At 42.9% G+C, this 21,129-nt stretch overlaps 2 protein-coding genes across 2 annotated transcripts in view; one reads left to right on the top strand and one right to left on the bottom strand.

The window, feature by feature from the left end:
• Positions 1-21,129, bottom strand: part of LOC129698055 (uncharacterized protein K02A2.6-like) — a 198,828-nt gene that overhangs the window by 92,364 nt on the left and 85,335 nt on the right. The gene's annotated exons all lie outside the window — the stretch shown is intronic.
• Positions 7,433-21,129, top strand: part of pan3 (poly(A) specific ribonuclease subunit PAN3) — a 76,245-nt gene continuing 62,548 nt past the window's right edge. The window contains exons 1-3 of the mRNA XM_055636893.1: positions 7,433-7,841; positions 10,025-10,143; positions 14,620-14,692. Of these exons, the coding sequence (XP_055492868.1) occupies positions 7,433-7,841; positions 10,025-10,143; positions 14,620-14,692 (601 nt within the window). The remainder of the gene's footprint in view (positions 7,842-10,024; positions 10,144-14,619; positions 14,693-21,129) is intronic.

Raw genomic sequence — 21,129 nt, 5'->3', positions numbered from 1 at the left:
CCGGGGCACTCAAGAATCCTGAGGAGGAGAGGGGATAGAGGGAGAGGAAGGGAGTAGGGAGAAGAGTTATGGCGGGAGCACATGTCAGAGGGTAGGGGAAAGGAGAGGTGAGGGAGGGATTGGGGGAGGGTAGGAGAGGGAACAGAAGATGGAGGAGGTAAGGAGGAAGAGTGGGGGAGGAGGGCGAATAGAGGGAGAGGAGGGGGGAGTGGGGGAGGTAGGGAGAGGGGAAGAGGAAAGAGGGCAGAGGGGGAGGTGAGGAGGGATAGTGGGGGGGGGGGGGGGGAGGAGTGGGGGAGGTGGCAGATAGAGGGATAGGAGGAGGTAAGTAGGAGAGAGGAGTTATGGAGGGAAGGAGTGACTGAGGATTGGGGAAAGGGAGAGAGAGGTGATAGAGAGATTGGGGATGGGAGGAGGGGAGAAAGAAGAGGGGGAGAGAGTACTAGGGATGAGGGGAAATGAGCTGCACCTGTGCAGTTGGGGGATATGGGTGAGTGGCGTAATATCGTGTTGGGGGACCTAGCCTTCTGTGTGACAGGGAGCCAATGGGTCCCACTTAGTCTAGCTCATCTTTAAAGAGCAAGACCTGGACATTAGCAGTGTGAATCTCCCTGTTCATCCAAGGATTCTAGTTATGATATCCCCTAATTGTCTTTGTCGTAATACAGTCGTCACTGTATTTTTTGATGAATCAATCCAAGCATAACCAGAAAATCATGTGCATTTGCTTTCTTTTCTACTCCGAACAGCACCATTGGCAACCCCACCACTTTAGGGATACAGCGTGGAAACAGGCCATGGAGTCTGCACCAAGTAGCGCACACTTGCACTATCCGACACACTAGGGACAATTGACAGAAGCCAGTTAACCTACAAACCTGCAAGTCTTTACAGTGTGGGAGCAGCTGGAGAGAACCCACGAGGTCACAGGGAGAAGGTACAAATTCCATCTAGACAGCACCTATAGTCAGGATTGAACCCGGGTCTCTGGCGCAGTGAAGGTCCTGTCCCACTTGGGCGTCATTTACGCGTCACACAGATGGTGCGCAAAGATTTTGTAGATACCAAAATCCTGAGGCGCCTCCTGTGAACGCGCGTCACTGCCTACGTCACCACGCACGCGTAATGCGCACCATGCGCGCGTAAATTACGCGCAAATGACACTCAGGCGGGACAGGCCCTTGAGGCTGCAACTCTACCACTTTCAAGGATTAATCATTGATTTTATTTTAATAAAAAAGCTATCAATTAATCACAACCACCTGAAAGGACGGAGTCAGATCACACACTGGTGAACACTGAGAGCACTTAAATCCACTCTATCACATTAATTGCTCACAGTGTTTCTATATTGCCAAATTTCTGTCTGTTATGCAATATTGGACGAACAAAATTTTCCTCAAACTAGATATTGTGATAACGAAAGCCACTGTCTTTGAGCAAAAATTCTGCCACAAATTTCAATTCCTAATCAAATCTATTTTGTGTATGCTGGACTTGTAACATTGGTGTGCTTGACACCAAAATCAGTGTCAGATTACAAATCTGTGCCATTGCTAGCGATACTCATTCCTAATTCTATAACTGTGATTGGATCTACCCAGACAAACTTCAATTGAGACTCTCATCCATGCGTTTGTTACTTGTAGATTTGATCGTTCCAAGGTTCATTTGGCCAGTTTCCTTTCAACGTAGTCTCCATATATCCCAAACCTTTGCTGCTTTTCCAAACTCAAACCATGCTCCATTCCGGAATCACTCCTATGTTTGTTGATATCCCAGTTTATCATTGCATCAATTAAAAAACATGATTGGAATATAGAACAGTACAGCACATGAACAGGCCATTCAGCCCACAATGTATGTGCTGAACATGATGCCAAGTTAAACTAATTTCACCTTCCTATACATAATTCAGATTCCCTCATTCACTGCATATCCATGTGCCTATCTAAACTCCTCTTAAAGGCCACTATCGTATCTGCCACTACCACCATCCCTAGTCATGAATTTATAGGCCAAATGGAAGGAATTTAGTGCTTAATTCCCGTAAATTAATACCCAAACAAAATATGAGGTGCTGTTCCTCCAATTTGCAGTGGGCCTCACTCTGGTCATGGAGGAGGCCCAGGACAGAAAGGTCTGATTCGGAATGGGAGGGGGAGTTGAAGTGCTAAGCCACCAGGAGATCAGGTTAGTTATTGCAAACTGAGTGGAGGTGTTGTGCGAAGCATTCGCCAAGCCTGCACCGAGGTTAATCATACGCTGAATAATCCAACCACATGTTTGTTTGGAAGTGGAAAGAAATAATAGAAATTGCATTCATTGCAACATGTAAAAAGAGTTGAGATACTGTATTATAATTTTGCTGTATGTTATTGTGGTATATATCATGTCTGGATTGGTGAATATGTTTAGTTTGTGACTTTATCTGAAGCAGAAATAATATGTGAATGCTTCATTGAGCATAATTCCAACTGGTAACCAAGCACTTCGTCCGAGCCCATTATCGCACGCGTCATGCAAGCCGTCTTAAATGACCACCTAAACTTAGCGATGTTACAATATTCACATTCAGCAGCGCTGCAGTTCTGCCACTGGCCGTGTGCGTGACTTTGGCGCCTTTAAAGGGGGGGGGGGGGGGGGGGGGGGGGGGAGCGGGATTAAAATGCCGTTTTCTCCTGCCTGTCAGAGTCAAACTTTCTCAGGATGTTCAGTTGCTGCAGAAAAATCGTTCCGACTTACTCTCAGAAGTTTAAAAAAAAATAAAAAATCGCAGGACAATTTAATCCCTGGAGTAAAATAAAAAACTACTTCTAACGCCGTCAACGGGACGGATCTCACGTATGGGGACAAAACACAAGGCAAGTCGTGTATTTTACATATAAACTTTCTTCTTAGGATGACTTTAATCCAAATTTCATTGCCAAAAATGTGATTTTGGCCACATACGAACTGGCGGTGTTTTTCCTGCCGATATGGGGTTCAAATTCACTGCAACCGCAACGTTCCAATCAATCGCGTTCCACAAAAACCCACTCGCAAGATGATTAAAATGCCCATTAATTTACGGGAATTAAACATTAAATTCCATCCATTTGGCCTATAAATTCATGATAATGAGATTGAAAAATCATGTTATATTGTGAATTCTTGTGTGAATGTTATTTTGACACAGGCTATTTAAAAATGTTAACCTTTACTTAAGAAATAAGTAAGATGTTTAGATCTAGTAATTGAATTTTGTAATTAGCTACAATTAGGTAACTAACTAACTAATTATATGTACACAAAAATGCTGGAGAAACTCAGCGGGTGCAGCAGCATCTATGGAGCGAAGGAAATAGGTGATGTTTCGGGCCGAAACCCTTCTTCAGACTGATGGGGGGTGGAGGGGGAGGAGGAAGGAAAAAGGGAGGAGGAGGAGCCCGAGGGCGGGGGGATGGGAGGAGACAGCAAGGGCCAGCAAAATTGGGAGAATTCAATGTTCATGCCATCCAGATGCAAGCAACCCAGGTGGAATACGAGGTGCTGTTCCTAATTATATGCTTTAATTTCAGGTCATCCAAGTAAGATTGTTTCATATTTCTTGCAGAATGCTTCAATCTATAATAACTGAAAATTTTATTCGGTTCTCTTAATTTTTAAGAAGGTTTTGGGCTTTTGACAGTCCCCGATCACAGCTTTTGAGTTAAGTCAATGGAAAAGCAATAGGGAACAAGATGCTAATTTCAGAGTATGAAAATGGCCATAACTTTAATACCAAAGATATGAAAGTGAATTAGGTGTCAAATTAACTTCTTTTTATGCTTTATCTGACGGGATAAATTGCAGACTTGATTTTTTAAATCTCAAAATTTTGTAACATTGCTACTAAACTGTCATTTAGCAACCTAAAAAGCTGCCTAGATTGCCCGGCTGGAAACCGAGAAAAAAAGTTAAGTGAGAGCCCTGTATCACCTATCCACGAGCTCCAGAGATGTGTAGGAAGGAACTACAGATGCTGGTGTACACCGAAGGTAGACACAAAATGCTGGAGTAACTCAGCAGAACAGCCAACATCACTGGAGAAAAATAATACGTTGTAGCAGCGCCTGCTAGCGCACGCAGATATTGAACCCGGCGTTCGGAAGCCGCGGTCACGTGAGTTGGGAGGGGCTGTTGTTTTCGCGCGGTTTTTCCTTTGCGCGTGTTAGTTCAGCGCTGACCACCGATGTGGGCAGACGTGTCTAATTAACCTGTATGCTGCAACTTGAGCTTTCAAATAAAGTTACGTTGAAAACTCCAGTAGAGGTTTCTCAGACCGCTAAAACGTGACTTTTTGGGTCAAAACCCTTCTTCAGAGATCAACCGCCTCAACTTCTCCACTCCCTTGTCTCACTCCAATCTCTCCCCCCATGAACGTTCTGCCATCGACTCACTCCGCAACAACCCAGATTGGGTTATCAAACCCGCCGACAAGGGAGGTGCCGTGGTAGTCTGGCGCGCCGATCTCTATAAAGCTGAGGCCACGCGTCAACTCTCGGACACCTCCTCCTACTTACCCCTGGACCATGACCCCACTGACGAGCACCAGGCCACCATCTCCAGCACCATCACTGACTTCATCAACTCCAATGCCCTACCCGACCGAGCCTCCAACCTCATCGTTCCCCAGCCCCGCACGGCCAGATTTTACCTTCTCCCCAAAATCCACAAACCTGACTGTCCCTGAAGACCCATTGCCTCTGCCTGTGCGTGCTCCACCAAACTCATTTCCAAATACCTTGACTCCATCCTATCCCCCTTGGTTAAATACCTCCCTACCTATGTTCAAGAGACCTCAGACACTCTCCGTCGTCTCCACGCATTCCATTCTCTAGGCCCTCACCCCCTCATCTTCACCGTGTACGTCCAGTCATTCTACACCTCCATCCCCCACCAGGATGGTCTCAAAGCCCTCCGGTTCTTCCTCGACCAGAGAAGCAACCTATACCCAGCCACTGACACTCTCCTCCGCCTAGCGGAGCTGGTCCTTACCCTCAATAACTTCACGTTCGACTCCTCCCATTTCCTCCAAATACAAGGCGTAGCTATGGGCACACGCATGGGCCCCAGCTATGCCTGCCTATTTGTCGGTTACGTCAAGCAATCCTTGTTCAATACATACCAGGGCCCCATCCCCGACCTCTACCTACGCTACATCGACGACTGCTTTGGTGCCACCTCCTGCACTCGCACACAACTGACTGACTTCATCCACTTCACCACTAACTTCCATCCGGCACGCAAATACACCTAGACCTTTTCCGACACTTCCCTACCATTCCTTGACCTCACTATCTCCATAGCAGGTGATAGACTTCTGACCGACATCCACTATAAACCAACTGACTCCCATGGCTATCTGGACTACACTTCTTCCCACCCTGCTTCCTGTAAGGACTCCATCCCCTACTCCCAATTCCTCCGTCTACGCCGCATCTGCTCCACGGATGAGGCGTTCCACACCAGGACATCTGAAATGTCCTCATTATTCAGGGAACGGGGGTTCCCCTCCTCCACCATAGATGAGGCTCGCACCCGGGTCTCTTCCATACCCCGCAACACTGCTCTCTCTCCCCATCCCCTCACTCGCAACAAGGGCAGTCCCCCTAGTCCTCACCTTTCACCCCACCAGCCGTCACATACAAAAAGTAATCCTCCGTCAGTTTCGCCACCTCCAACGTGACCCCACCACTCGCCACATCTTCCCATCTCCCCCCGTATTTGCCTTCCGCAAAGACCGCTCCCTCCATAACTCCCTTGTCAATTCTTCCCTTCCCTCTCGTACCACCCCCTCCCCAGGCACTTTCCCTTGCAACCGCAAGAGATGTAACACTTGTCCCTTTACCTCCCCCCTCGACTCCGTTCAAGGACCCAAGCAGTCGTTCCAGGTGCGACAGAGGTTTACCTGCATCTCCTCCAACCTCATCTATTGCATCCGCTGCTCTAGATGTCAGCAGAACTATATCGGTGAGACCAAGCGGAGGTTGGGCGATCGTTTCGCCGAACACCTCCGCTCGGTCCACAATAACCAAGCTGACCTTCCAGTGGCTCAGCACCAACTCCCCTTCCCACTCCGTCCTCTCTGTCCTGGGTCTCCTCCATAGCCACAGCGAGCAGCACCGGAAATTGGAGGAACAGCACCTCATATTCCGCTTGGGGAGTCTGCATCCTGGGGGTATGAACATCGAATTCTCCCAATTCTGTTAGTCCTTGCTATCTCCTCCCCTTCCTCAGTCCCCCTGCTGTCTCCTCCCATCCCCCACCCTTCAGGCTCCTCCTCCTTTTTCCTTTCTTGTCCCCGCCGCCCCCCCCCACAGTCTGAAGAAGGGTTTCGGCCCGAACCATTGCCTATTTCCTTCGCTCCATAGATGCTGCTGCACCCGCTGAGTTTCTCCAGCTTTTTTGTGTACCTTCTTCAGAGATACTGGCTGACCTGCTGAGTGACTACAGCAATTAAAGTTTGTTTCCATAGTGTAGTGGTTATCACGTTCGCCTAACACGTGAAAGGTCCCCGGTCCGAAAATTGGGCGGAAACAGATTTTTACTGCATTTCGTTGTCTCTGTACTGTACACTGACAATGACAATTAAAGTTGAATCTGAATTTGGCATAAACACAAACATCTGCAGTACTTTGCTTCTCCATTTTCCGACTTAAGAGCACGGAAAACAAAGCTTTTTGGTGTACCTCGTTACACGTAACAATAATAAACCAACACCATAACAAAAAATAACCGCATGTAAACCGTAACACCAATCAATTTCGCCTTCACTTTACCTCATTTCTTTCGGCCCGCTAATTGCATGCAACACTCCGATGGAAAAAGCTTGGAGAGGTTAGAGGTTGAGCGCTGCCCTCAGGCCAGGCCAGGCCAGAACAGGACGGGCCAGAACAGGACGGGCCGGGCCCGGCGGCGGCGACGCGCCTCCAATTTGTTTTGATTCCTTCTGGCGCCCAGAATGCGCCAGGGTCGCGCATGCGCAGAGAGGCGCCAGCCGGGTCCGAGGAGGAGGCCGCTTTCAGCCGGAATTAAAAAAACATATATATATATATTTACAGGAGGGGGAAAACTTCCAGCTGCGGCCGGAGACATTCCGCGGGACATCGGCAGGCGTAGTAATACATACATCGCCGCGGGGGAGGGGAAGTCAAGTCTCAGCTCACCTGGTCATTGCATTGATCGAAGCAGACGGAGGCACCGGGCCTACCTGTCAGTGCGTGTTTTCCTCCCGCCCTGCCGCCGCCAGCCCTCCTTCCAATGTTGTTCGTGTTCGCCTCCGTCCCCGCCGCACCGCATTTGAATCGCGGGAGGATCAGCGAACCTGGAACGGCGGCTGTGCGGCCCTGTCGCCGCCTTCTCCGCCGCTGAGGTGGATTTCTCCAGTCTTTTCCCGTCCCCGCCTGCCATGAACAGCGGCGGCGGTGGCGGGCTGCAAGGCGTGAGCTGCAAGGCGAAGTATTGCCGTTACTACGCCAAGGACAAGACCTGTTTCTACGGCGACGAGTGTCAGTTCCTACACGAGGATCCCAGTAATGGCGCCGCTTCCGCGAGCCTCGGTCTTGTCGTCAATAACAACCACCCAGGACTGGGAGTCGGGGCGGCCGCGCCGGGGGTCGGCGGCGGAGGAGGAGGAGCAGCAGCAGCGGCTGCTGGAGGTGTCGCCTCCGTTAGCGGTTGTGGAGGGGGTGTAAGCGGTGGCGGGATATCATCATCATCATCATCAGCAACAGCAGGAGGAGGAGTAGGATTCCCGCACGGAGGGCCCAAGAAAAACGAGCTCAGCAGCTTGGTAGAGCCTGGGCAGCTTCTCACCAGTGAGTGTGTTGTGGATATTATTTCAATTTATTAAAACCACCGAAGGAGGTTCAGTCGCAAGATGCAAGTAAACTCTGTTTCCTTTTTTTTAAAAAACAAAATGCTCATTGGAAGGAAAGGATGGTGCTACACAAAAAGGACCAGCTATTCCAAGTCGATCTTGCCAAAAAGAGAATGTTTTGGAAGTGACTACATTTTTATTGGGTTGAGGGATAGCTTATTTTCTGAGCGGAAAGAAAATAACACATTGCTAGACTAACTGGTGCTGCATTATCTAGGGATCGGCTTAGTGTTGTTAAAGATGACAACTGACATCCAAATTGTTTGTAGGTTTTCTTTAGTATGCCTGTTAATATAATGTATCAGTTAACATTTATGCATTCATTTTTTAAAATTTGTGGATATAACGCACGAGTTCATGTTGTCAGGAACGGAGTTAGATGAACACTTTTAAACATCTGGCTTTAAATGTTCTGCAAGCTTACGTTTATATAATTGTTTTATTTTATTGGGGGGGGTGGGAAACCGGCACTTAGAGGATGTGGAAATAGACGTTGAGCCATGGAAGATTAGTGGAGATGATAAAAACCTTTTCAAATAGATTTGGCGTAGAACTTGCACTGATGGTTACAAGTATAGAATGACATTTGGCGTGGTTGAGATAGGGATGGGATAACATTGGAGGTTGCTCTACGCAAAAGATCGCAGTTGTAATGATCAGTGTATTTTATCTGCAATGTGCAGTGTTTTAAAAAAAAAATCATTTAGATAGTTTTGTTTAAATCTCTGGCAATATTTTGGCACAATTTAAAAAAAAAAAAAGCAAAAGAAAGCCTTAAAAGAGCTAAAAGCAACAAGTGGTTGCAAGTAGAATAACTTTAATAAAGTTGCTGATTATGCATGTTCAATTGGAAGTGGTCTGGACTTCTGGAATAAAAGTATCCCTTTCATTTATTAGTTCTGTTCAATTCGTATTATATATTTTTCCTATCTTGTGTATGGATGGGAAGTAAAAATCTGGTTTCATGCTGCCTGGCTCTAATTTCTAATGTCTGCTCTGGATTATCAATTCTTGATGAAATCATTTTGGTTTAAATGTCTTTACCTGTTCTTGTATTATTTTAAAGGGTTAAACTTGGAAAATCTGTTGTGATTCTTCAAAACTAAATTGCCCAGAAAGGAATAAAGACTGTATTCTCACGTATTGCAGAATTTTCTTCTGTGTGGCAGACCAGTGAGTTAAAGCCATAATTTGTAAATGTTCAAATGCAGCGTGATTATTCTTTTGGGAAAACTATGTCAAGTCTTTCTTGAGGGATACAATTTTGTGGTGCAGCAGATAGAATCACTGTCTCACAGCACCAGAGGCAGTTGTTCAACCCTGAACCTGTCTGTCTAGTATTTGCATATTCTTACTGTCAGCACATGGGCCTCCTCCAGGTGTTCTGGATTTCTCCTACATCCCAAAGACATGGGTTTGGTCTTTGTAAATTGCCCTTAGTGTATGTAGAATCTAGGCGAGTTGAAGAGAATGTGAGGAGAATTTTAGAAAATGTATGATTCTTGTAAAATAGATTATTGGTGCAAATTCGATGAGCTGGTTTCCAAGCTGCATCTCTCTAACTCATGACCATAAAAATTATGCATCTCTTAAAGATTTTTGTGTAGTTTAATTTGTACAGGTCTACCACAGATTTTCTGGCACCTTAGGTTCCAGACCCCTGCTGGATTATTCATTTTGCCAGACCAACGGAGAATACATGGTAACAATGGTACCACTCCCGTTTCTCTAAAGCACCTACTGAAAACATAAATAATACAAATATGAAATGTCTTTATGACTGTCACTTAGAAGTTATAGCTAGGGTTAAATGTAAGCAAAATAAAATAAGAATTCCACAAAACTGAGGGAACACCACCAACAACTGCAGATGTAAACGAGTAACTCTTTTGGGACAGAGACACGCGTACTGACAGTGTGGGTCACACACAATGCCACCTGTGGCCATCCAGTGCACTAGTCTGGCGGTCGTTTTTTTGATCGCCAGTGGTAATAAACAATAGCCTTACAGATGAGAAATAAATGTTAATATTGCCTGCATATCAAGAGCAGAAAAAAAAAAACTAGTTTAAGTATTATTTTGATTAGGATAAAACAATTTGAAATGTTCTTATTTTCCAGTTCCAGGAATGGATACAACAATACCAGATAACCTCACCAACTCATACTTCAGCAGCAGCTTTATTGGGGTCAATGGCTTTGGAGGAGGGCCACCTGAGCCAAAGTACCCTTTGATTCAGGTATTATAAATTTATTGTTCTGAAAATGACTTCCACCACCAAAATAACTAACCCAAGTGCTGCGCTGAATGTGATAGATTGTTCTTGCTAAAGAGCATTATGGTTTCTCTGTGGTTGTTAGAGGTTTTGCATATTCATGCAAATAAAAATAACTAATTTGGAGAGGGTGTTGGACAAAAAGATTGGGGTAAAGGGAATATTTGTTTGGGCAAGAGTGTGGTTGCTGTAGGATAAGCTGTGCTTGAAGTCATCCCCAGGTTGTAGGTTAATATTTAGAGAGTGAGTTTGAGAAAGCTTGTATTGGCTGTTTGTCGCATTAATGTCTGTAGATTCCCTCAGCTATCTCACCTTTTCTGTCTCCATCATGGCTTGATTGTGCTCATGTACAGTATGATTTGACTGGACAGCAAGCAAAGTTTTTCACTATCTCTGTCCACGTGGCAATAATAGTGGTGTGTCCTAAGCATTTATGCCAAGTGTATTTTCATAAATTCAGTGAATCGTGTAGAACAAGACCATTTTGCTCATCATTACCTCTAAAAAGCTGTCTATTTGTCTTGTTTCACCCTGCCCTATAACACAGAAATATTTCTTGGGGAGTATTTAATTTCCTTTCATAATTAATCACTGCCTCTCATTCTAAAAGTGTGATCTCCAAAATTGGCATAACATGCACACTGCAGCCAAATCAGGAACGTGAGACGTGGGAGGAGTATATGGCCACATGTATGCGAGCATTGATGTCAATGCCGTAGAGCTTGGTTGGGGAGGCAACTCCACTGGTGTCGTTCACTTGACAAAGTGCTTGGTGTGTGGCTTTGTCATCGCAAACACCATGTTCAGACTTGGTGGTGCGCACTGACATTTGTTAGATTTTATCATTTTGTGTGTGGGGCCATATTAATGTCTGCATCTCTTGCACCTTGACAGGTACCAATGACCACTGGATTGATTATCACCTAATTTGGACTTGTACCTCTGTGAACCTGGCCCCAATTTTTATTTCTATTTTCCTTTCTCAAATCATTTTTATAAAAGCAAATTAATTTAGTTTCTCAAATTTTTGTGTAGTGCTGTGTGAATTCTGCAAGGGTGAATTTCTGTTACCCAAATGGCTATAACTCAGCAGTCGTCTATACTTGTGTATGCCTGCTCTCTTTCCAACTCCTTCAGCCCTTTCAAATCTGCACACTTCTGGCTTTTTATGTCTTCTGATTTTTATAACTTTACATTTGATGGCTGTGCTGCAGCTGACTTGGCTCTAGAATTCTCCCCCTAAACTTCTTTACCTCTCCCTTTTTTCTAAATCAATCCCCTGACCAAATCTTTGCTTTCCTTTGCTTATCTCATTATAAGGGCTCCTTAGAAGATATTTGTAATGTTCTTATGACATTAGAAGCATTACATGAATGCAGATTGCTTTTTTAAGTTCCACATTGCAATACAATTAGTGTTTGGGAAAGAGTTTGCATTCATTATTGTATCACAAGTAAAGGTAGTTTGTATGTCAGGGAAAGATGTGAGAATTGGTTAACGGGGAAATTTCTTCTGCAAGAAAAAATTTGAAAAGGTTAATAGTTCACAGCAGCTCTGCATCCACAGATAATGGTAAAAGAGAGAGCTAGATGGAAAAATTATTTTACATATTAGGTGATTTGGAGACATTGCTAATGAGAGAGAAACTAACAATATTTAATCACCAATTGACAAATCTGAAAAGAGGTGTTTTCTGAGGACACAAATGATAACACCTGAGATTAGAGGACAGACAAAAATGCTGGAAAAACTCAGCGGGTGAGGCAGCATCTATGGAGCGAAGGAATAGGTGAACCTCAGCCTTACCTGGAAAGACTCCTTGGGTCTTTGGATGGAGTCGAGGAGGGAGGTAAAGCGACAAGTGTAGTATTTCCTGCGGTTGCAAGGGAAAGTACCAGGGGGGGGAGGGGGTGGTTTGAGTGTGAAGGGACGAATTGACCAAGCAGTTACGCAGGGAGCGGTCTCTGCGGAAAGCCTAAAGGGGAGGAGATGGGAAGACGTGACCAGTGGTGGGATCCACCCATCTTCAATCTCCTCCCCTTTCGGCTTTCTGCAGAGACCGCTCCCTCCGTAACTCCTTGGTCAATTTATCCCTTCCCTCCCAAACCACCCCCTCCCCTGGTACTTTCCCGTGCAACCTGATCTCCCGGTGGCTCAGCCTCCCATTTCCCCCCCCCTCCCCTCCCATTCCGAATCCGACCTTTCTGCCCTGGGCCTCCTCCGTGGCCAGAGTGAGTCCCACCGCAATTTGGAGGAGCAGCACCTCGTATTTCGCTTGGTTTACACCCTAGCGGTATGAACATTGAATTCTCAGATTTCAGGCAGTCCTTGCTTTCTCCCTCTTTCCACTCCCTCTCTCAGCTCGCCCACAGTCTCCGCCTCTTCCTTTCTTCTTCCCAGCCCCAACCCCCACATCAGTCTGAAGAAGGGCCTCGACCCGAAACGTCACTTATTCCTTCGCTCCATAGATGCTGCCTCACCCGCTGAGTTTCTCCAGCATTTTTGTCCATCTTCAATTTTGCCAGCATCTGCAGTTCTTTCTTAAACAGATAAGAGGACATGTCAACTTCCCTTCAACACCCAGCTTTGACACAGCTAGTGAACCAGATAGCTGCCAGTTCTGTTCCTTCTATGATATTATGTAATAGCATTTACAGTGATGATGAGCTGTCATTGCAGTTGAATTGATGGTAACTCCAGATTGAATTGGTAATTTTAGAAGTTATTTTACCGACAACAAAAATTATATTCAAAGTTATTTCACAATGGTTCGCATGTGAAATTTGAATTGGCATTTCATTACATAGAGAATTATCTTACAATGCTGTTTTTTCCTTACTTGACAGCTGACCTTCCAAATACATGTATTCCTCTAGTTTGTTGCCTGCCACAGGCTTTCTGGTTTATTGTTCTTTGTTTTTTCTTTGGAGCCCTTGTATAAAGGTACCATATTAGCCACCCTCCAGTCCTCTGGCATCTCACACATAGCAAGACAAGTGTTAGTTGGTATTTATCACAAGCAAGACTATCTTGTGAAGACCACCAGCAGGATTATTGGTGCTCCACTCCCCTTCCTGCTGGACATATACAGGAAGAGATGTATCAGCAGAGCCATCTCCATCATCAAAGACCCTTACCACCCATCGCATGACATTTTCTCCATCCTGCCATCTGGGAAGAGGTACAGGAGCATTAGCTGCAAAACCAGCAGGATGCTCCTCGGCTTCTTCCCACAGGCTATAAGACTGCTAAATGGACTTTGCCCCCTGCCAAGTATCGCGCACAAAACCCCCAACCTGGACACACTGCAGCAGAGCCACTGTTGTGCCGCTGCCGGTCGGAACGCCTGTTGAATGTTTAGTAGAGTGTCAAATTTGTTCATGATACATGTATTTTTTATTTCTATTTATTTTTCATGCACACTGAATGGACACTGGTTGAGCAACGTTTTTTTGTTTCCTCTGGGTATGCGAATACTCAGGAAATGACAATAAAGATATACAATACAATACAATACAATCTTAATCTGTTCTCTGACCTTCAGTCTGTGATTCCACCATAATGGTCTGAATTATTATCTTCAACAACAATACTCAAAGCTTGGCATGTTGGGCTGGTTAGTCATAGAGCGTGGAAATAGGCCCTATCCATGTACCCGTCCAACTGTTTCTTAAATGTTGGGATAGTCCCTGCCTCAACTGCTGCCTCCATCAGCTCGTTCCATACACACACCACCCTTTGTGTGATAAGGTTACCCCTCCAATTCCTATTAAATCTTTTCCCAGTTACCATAACTGGACAAGAGGCTGTGCATCTACCTGGGCAAGAGATTGTGCATCTACCTGATCTATTCCTCCCATAATTTTATGCAATTATTTATTTGAATGGCGTTTATGGTTACATATGTAAAAGTTCTGTGGTTTTAGGATATATACTTTGTCACTGAGAAAGATAAGTCTCTAATTGCATTTTTAACAGTTCATGCCCAAAATGAAACTCCACTATATTTTCGGTCGTATTATAGATACATCCTCTCTTAATTTGTTCATTGTGTACTTATAGTTCATCTGTTATTTTCCTCAGTTCTGGAGTAGCATGTTCCATATTCTAAGCACTTTTGATTAAATATGTTTTTCTGAAATTTCTTATTTGATTTGAAGCCAAGAAAATACTGGAGATATTCATCAGGACAGGCAGCATCTTACCTTGGTTATCCTGAGTAAATTACAGTGAAATCTTTCATCAAGGAGGCTGTACTGGCCTTGGCCCTCCAGTTGATATCTCCTCTATCTTAGATATTTTCTCTATCTATACAGATAATTATGCTTGTAATATTTGTGAAGACTTGTTGACCAGAAAATCACTAAATTCTGCAGGAATTGGTAAACTTGTGTGGTGTGAGATAATGGACATATAAAAATGCTTTTCTTTTCCCCACAGAGGCAAGCTAACAGCAGCAGTTCACCCAGCCTGTTGAGTGATTGTGCCAAAGCCTATGCCTGTGCAGGACATGGTAAAATATTTTTATTGTAATTTAGCTGTGCTCATTTTACAATGAAAAGTTGTCTTTTGCAGAGTTTTGAGGTGTAGAGAGGGTTTACAGTTCTTGTTTTCAAAATTGAAAATTGGGTAACTAAAATGTGTAGAACTTGTAATATTGCATCTTAAAACACTTAATTACTTAATCCTTATTTACCTTGTTTCTGCTGTGGATGATCTATGGTCACAGGATAGACTAAACACAGTGACTGCTTGGAATCTGTAGTTTAAAAAAAATGCAGATAATCTCTAGCAGATCAGGCAGCATTAGTGGGGATTGAAACAATTTTCATTTCAAATCAATTGCATTTTATCAGCATAGGAAATAGTTGGTGATGTTATACATTTTAAACTAGAATTGAGATAGGATGTGTGTGGAGTAAAGAACCAAGAGGGTGACAGCTCAATGGCACAGCTCTCAGCAACTGAGACCCAGGTTTGATCCTAACTACGAGCACTGTCCGAACGGAGGTTGTACGTTCTACCTTTGACAGTGTGGGTTTTCTCCCACATTCCAAAGATGTGCAGGTTTGTAGTTTAATTGGCGTCTGTAAATTGTCCCTAGTATGTACGAAAGTGGGATAACATAGAACCAGTGTACGGAAGATTAATGGTCGATATGGACTTGGTGGGCAGAAAGGCCTGTTTCCACAGTATCTCTAAACTAAACTAAGCAAAAGGACCTATTAAAAGAAACAAAATATGGCTGCATTAGAAGTATAAATGAGAGCAGTACAATCATGACCGGAGGCTGCCCTCAAATGATGAATGGTTGTGGTAGTTTGAGATTGAGTTCATTGTCGAGTCTGGAAGGCTGTAAACGGCGTGAATAATATGCTCCTTGAACTACTGTTGAATAACAAAATGGCATAGAATTGGAAAATGGAAAATAGTTGCCCAGTTAGTATGGTACTATGGTATGACATTTTATTCATCCCGGTATTATAGTGTGGAGTTTTATTTTGATTTCCTGTTGCACTGATATTTTTTGGGACATTGCACTTTAATTGTATTTTTGTTTGCTTTTGTATTCTGTTTCTAATGTGTAATGAAAACCTTTAGTTAGGATGTCACTGCACCAAAGATAATGCTGTGGAATACGTGTCATATTTGACTTTCCACTTCTCTGTTGCCTCAACTCGAAAGATACTGAATTGCTAAATTGAATCCTGTCCAAAGCAGTGAAATAAAATTTACAATTCAATTTCCCATCTAATGGTTAGATTGAGATAGAGATACATTTAGTGTTTGGTTATCTATAAAATGTTGATAATGGTGTGGATTTAAAAAAAAAAATGGTTTCACTAGGTTTTCAAGCTGATCAATATCTTATTTGTTGTGGTTTTTTACTGACCTATTTCATTATTTTCACAAATGTAATAAAACATGCTAATATGTTCATAACCATTACAGCATCACTGATAAAATGCACTTGCTAAGCAAAGGATGAGAGATGACCAGTGGTGAGCAGAAGTGTAGATTGACCACAATCTCACTGACTGGTCAAGCAAGTTGAGTCTAGTGGCTCACTGGTTTTGTTTTTCATGATACAAATATGAGTTTTAACTTGAATGAGATGAAAGTACAGAATATAGTTTGAGTCTTTAATTTGCATATTGGCAGTTCTATCTAATCTTTTGATCACAATTTTGCAAGGTAGAATTTTCTTGACACCCTATCGCCGACATTACCGATGACCCTTTGCAAAGGCAGAGAAACAGCTTGCTTTGGGATTGGCCATCTCTATTTTGTCACCTGTTGCTATTTTTATCAAAGTGTATTGGATTATTGTGCGAGATTTCAGAGGTTGTCAAGACCAGTTGTCACTCCAATATAAAATAAAGATTAAAAATACCTTTCTATGTCACTAACACTTTCAATGCCTTGAATTTAAAAACATTTCATTACCTAAGAAACTTGTTAGACAATGGGTATTATATGTAAATAATAGAGGGTGAAGTCAGTGCCAGTAAACCAGTCTGACAAAACTGGTCAAGACCTGACTTATTTCCATTAAAATTCTGTGTTGGTGTTGTAGGCAAAATAACATAGAAAATGAGGATATGGATGTTATCTACCAGTGACATGCAGCAGTACTTTAGTCAGAAAGAGTGACTTTTATCACTGTCAGCACATTGACATAGAATTTTGAGTATTTTTGTGCATGGTGATGCTAACTCAAAGATAGTATTTCAGGGAGTCTCTGTTTGTCAAGGAAAAGTGGGTTGAGTTGTACGTTAGACTTTAGAGATACAGCACAGAAACAGACCCTTTGGCCCACTGAGTCCGCGTCTACCAGCAATCACACGTACACTAACGCTATTCTACAGGGACAATTTTAATATTTTACTAGTCAATTAACCTACAAACCTGTATGTTTTTGGAATGTGGGAGGAAACCAGAATACCCAGAGAAAACCCACATAGTTACAGGGAAAACGTACAAACTCCCGTTTGTACCCATAGTCAGGATTGATCCTAGGTCTCTAATGCTGTAAGGCAGCAACTCTACCACTGTGCTGCCCCATGAGTTGTATTGAGCTGCATATAATGCAACATTCTTTACTTTGATAAAATATATTAATAAAATATATCAGAGGACAAACAAATTTACCATTGTCATCCTGCCTTTCTAAACACTTGTAGATCCTGCATCCCAAAGTATCATGAAAATTCTACCTTGTGGAGTTGGAGGGTGTGGTCAAAAGTTACGGTAGAAATGGCTCTCTGCCAATTTAGGATTCAGAGTGTATTACAATTGTTGGAGCATATTGACAAGCATTGTTGCCTTTGGAGATGTGCTGAAAGAAGGCGTCACCTCTCTTCTACTCTCGTAAGGGTTCTGGGATATATTTTTTATGCTTGATGTTTGCATTGCGTCAGAATAAAATCACTTTTTGAGGAGTTAGAAGAACTCAACGGGACAACATAGAAAATAGAAGCAAGAGTGGGCCAGCTGGGCTGTCAAGCTTGCCACGCTATGATCATGGCAGATCTGTCCCGGATCTCATTTCCTCTTTGCTTGTTCCCCATAGGCCTCAATACCCTGATCTTTCAAAAATAATGTATGTGCCCATATTTTGCACTTCCTGTCATCTATTTAGGGTTATTTAATTTTACTGTTTTGTCATTGATTTTAGCCCAATCAAACAATTCCCATTGTTGGCACCCCTTTAAGTATTTGAAATTTTATTATTTTGCAAGTGCCATATAACACAGGTCTCTATCATATCGCTATTGCACCACTAATTTCACTTTGTCTTCCCTCCTCCGTAACTTTCCTATAATGGCACTCTTTACGACGTTCTCAAAGTCCAACTTTGATAGCCATTACTACTCGGGGATGGTTAGGAGGTATATTTTACGCACTCACGACACACTTAAGTTAGTAAAAACGAATCTTCCAAACGTTGTTTCTTGATTAATTGGTCTTTTATTGAAGTAGTACATAGCAAAGAAATAAGTCGCTTTCTGTTCTTCATCGCTGTTCCATTCATGTCATATACATCATATGAAAGCTTCTAATAAAAGTTTGTCGTCTCATTAACTTGTGTGTGTGAATGAATGGTAAAAAACTGTATTCTCACCATCCTTCTGAGACTCAACTGACTCCTAATCTATGAGTCAGTGCTAGTCTCTTCTGGAAATAGACACACTACTTCTACGTAGCAAATCCTACCTACAAAAATACAGACAAAGACTAAAATATTAAAAATGTTAGATATGGCTATAATATACTGACTTGGGCGTAATGGCTCCTACATACCAGCCCCTAATTATTCTACGTATATAACAAAGCAATTACTTATAAACATTAAAAAAGGAGCTATAAAAGCTTAACATGTATCAAAAAACAAAAGTGATATGCATTATGTTTAGCATTCAGACTTCTTTAGCAATTCTTCCACCTTAGCCTTCTAGAAGCAGACATATCTTGGTTATCGGTCTTACCAAGACATTGTTCTTAGTCTGAAGTCGTACTGTATGCACCAAACCTTTAACGTCCGGCATGATTTCCAGTATCCTTCCCATCAACCAAGAACCTCATGGTGCAGTAGAATCAACCACCAAAACGATATCACCTGGAATAAAATGTCTTCTTACTTTCAACCATCGTTGTTGTTTTTGGATTAGAGGCTAATATTCTTGTGTCCACCTTTTCCAAAAAAGATCTGCCATATATTGTACTTGTCTCCACCTGCATCTAATGTACAAATCTTCCTTCACAAAGAGCCCAGATGGTAGCATTGGATTGGTCTTCAACAGAAGAATATGATTTGGTGTAAGTGCTTCCAGGTCATTCGGATCATCAGAACTCCTAGTAATGGGTCGACCATTTAAAATTGCTTCAACTTCACAAAATAAAGTTTGCAATCCTTCATTGTCCAAAACTTGTTGTTTAAGAACAAAACGTAGCACATTTCTAACCATGCGGATCAACCGTTCCCAAACACCGCCGTAATGAGATCCCGCAGGAGAATTAAAATTCCATTCTATCCCATCCTGATGCATTACACTCTGGATTTTCTTCTGATTTAACCTTTTAAGTGCTTCTCTCAATTCTCTTTCCGCTCCAACAACATTCGTACCATTATCTGAACTTAACGATAAAACCTGACCTCGTCAACAGATACATCTTCGTAATGTGTGAATACAGGAGTCTGTGTCAAGTGTAGACTTCAAGATATACTGCTTGCCATGCAAGTGAAGATTACACCTTACCTTTTCACAAGACTTCGTCCTCTCTTAACCTCTATAGGACTGAAGTAATCTACATCTGTAAATGGAGGATTATCAGGTTGATACCTCTCCAGAGGTAAGTCTGCCATCTTCTGTTCTCCAACTTTTCCCTGCTGTCGTCTGCACACAACACAATTTTTTATTATCTTTCTTGCAGCAGAATTAGCTTTGATAATCTAATATTTCCTACGAAATTGCGACAGCATGTGGTTCCTTCCTCCATGTCCAATCCGTTCATGAATATGTCGTAACAATAATGTTGAAATATGACAATGCTTCGAGAGAATAATAGGATGCTTAGCCTCCTCAGGCATTGCTGGTCTATTCAGGCGACCACCTACTCTCAGAAGTCCTTCTTCCAATACAATTTTAAACAATTGACTGTTTCGTTTGACACCTTGTACTCCATCTTCTAACGTCAATATCTCTTCTTTGTATCTTTGTCTTTCACAAAAAAATAATTGTGTTTTCTGCTGCAAAAGATCCCCAAGACGTAAACCCCGTCCACAATACGATGCCTTAAAGACTTGCATCTTCTTTTCAACCTTTTCCTTTAGTTTTTCAGGACCTTCTTTAGAAATACTCAACAATCTTTCCTTTTTTGAACAAATAGCAATAACTTTGTTTTAACTTTAACAACCCAAGCTACCACAGCCACCACTTATTCCATGATGAAAAATGGGTAATTAAGTCATTTGTTATGTTTGATGAATCCTTAGCAATAACATTCACTTGGATGTTTTGTTTAATTTCTGGATCATTAGCAGGGATTTCAAATCCCAGCTCAAGCTTTGGCCATTCTCTGTCTGGCTTACAGAGAAACTCTGGTCCATTGATCCATCTCTTATTGCTTACAAAACGATCTGCTGTTAATCCTATAGAAGCTTCATCCGCAGGATTTTCTTTTGTATTAACACATTTCCACTGTGATACGTTAGTAGCTCTCCTTACATAAGAGACTGTTTGCTACAAATGTTAGAAAACGCTTGTTCTCATTGTTGAAGTATTTAAGCACTGTAGTACTATCAGTCCAGAAGAGAGATTTCTCCAGCTGAAGCTGCAGTTCCTTTTGCAGCATTATGTCAACTTTTAACAGCTAAGACTGCAGCAGTAAGTTCCATTCTGGGAATCGTCATTTGCTTCAATGGTGCCACTCTGTCCTTTCCCATTAAGAATGCAACATGTACTTCATTGTTATAATTTTCCAGTCTTAGATATGAAACAGTACCGTAGCCACGTCCACTTGCGTCTGAAAAGTGATGCAGCTACGCATATCTGATTCGACCAAAGTTTGCCGCGGGTCGCCAGAAGAAGTCCTCCGATCGCTGGCCCGCCGCGCAGGCGCGGTGTGGACTTTCCATCGCAGAGCCTGGGATCCCTTGCCAGGGATTGCCGAAGAAGAGCTCTGACTGCCGATCTGCAGCCTATAATCGTGAAGTGTCCGTCCTTCCTTGAAAAAGCTACTTATCTTAACTACTAAACCAGGTTCGCTTCTTAATAAACAGACACCACACAAACGGTTCGGTAGACCAGTTCAAAACTTTACTTAACATCGGCCGATGGAAGGGAGGGAGAACTCCAGTCAAGTGACCAACACAGACACTTGACTGTCCTCAGCCACCTTCTCTGAACAACAGAATTACATTGCTTTAAATAGGTTTTTTGTCCCCTT

This window comes from Leucoraja erinacea, chromosome 6 (genome assembly GCF_028641065.1).
Source record: "Leucoraja erinacea ecotype New England chromosome 6, Leri_hhj_1, whole genome shotgun sequence".
Taxonomy (NCBI): Eukaryota; Metazoa; Chordata; class Chondrichthyes; order Rajiformes; family Rajidae; genus Leucoraja; species Leucoraja erinaceus.
This window is presented reverse-complemented; position numbering and strand designations above follow the sequence as displayed.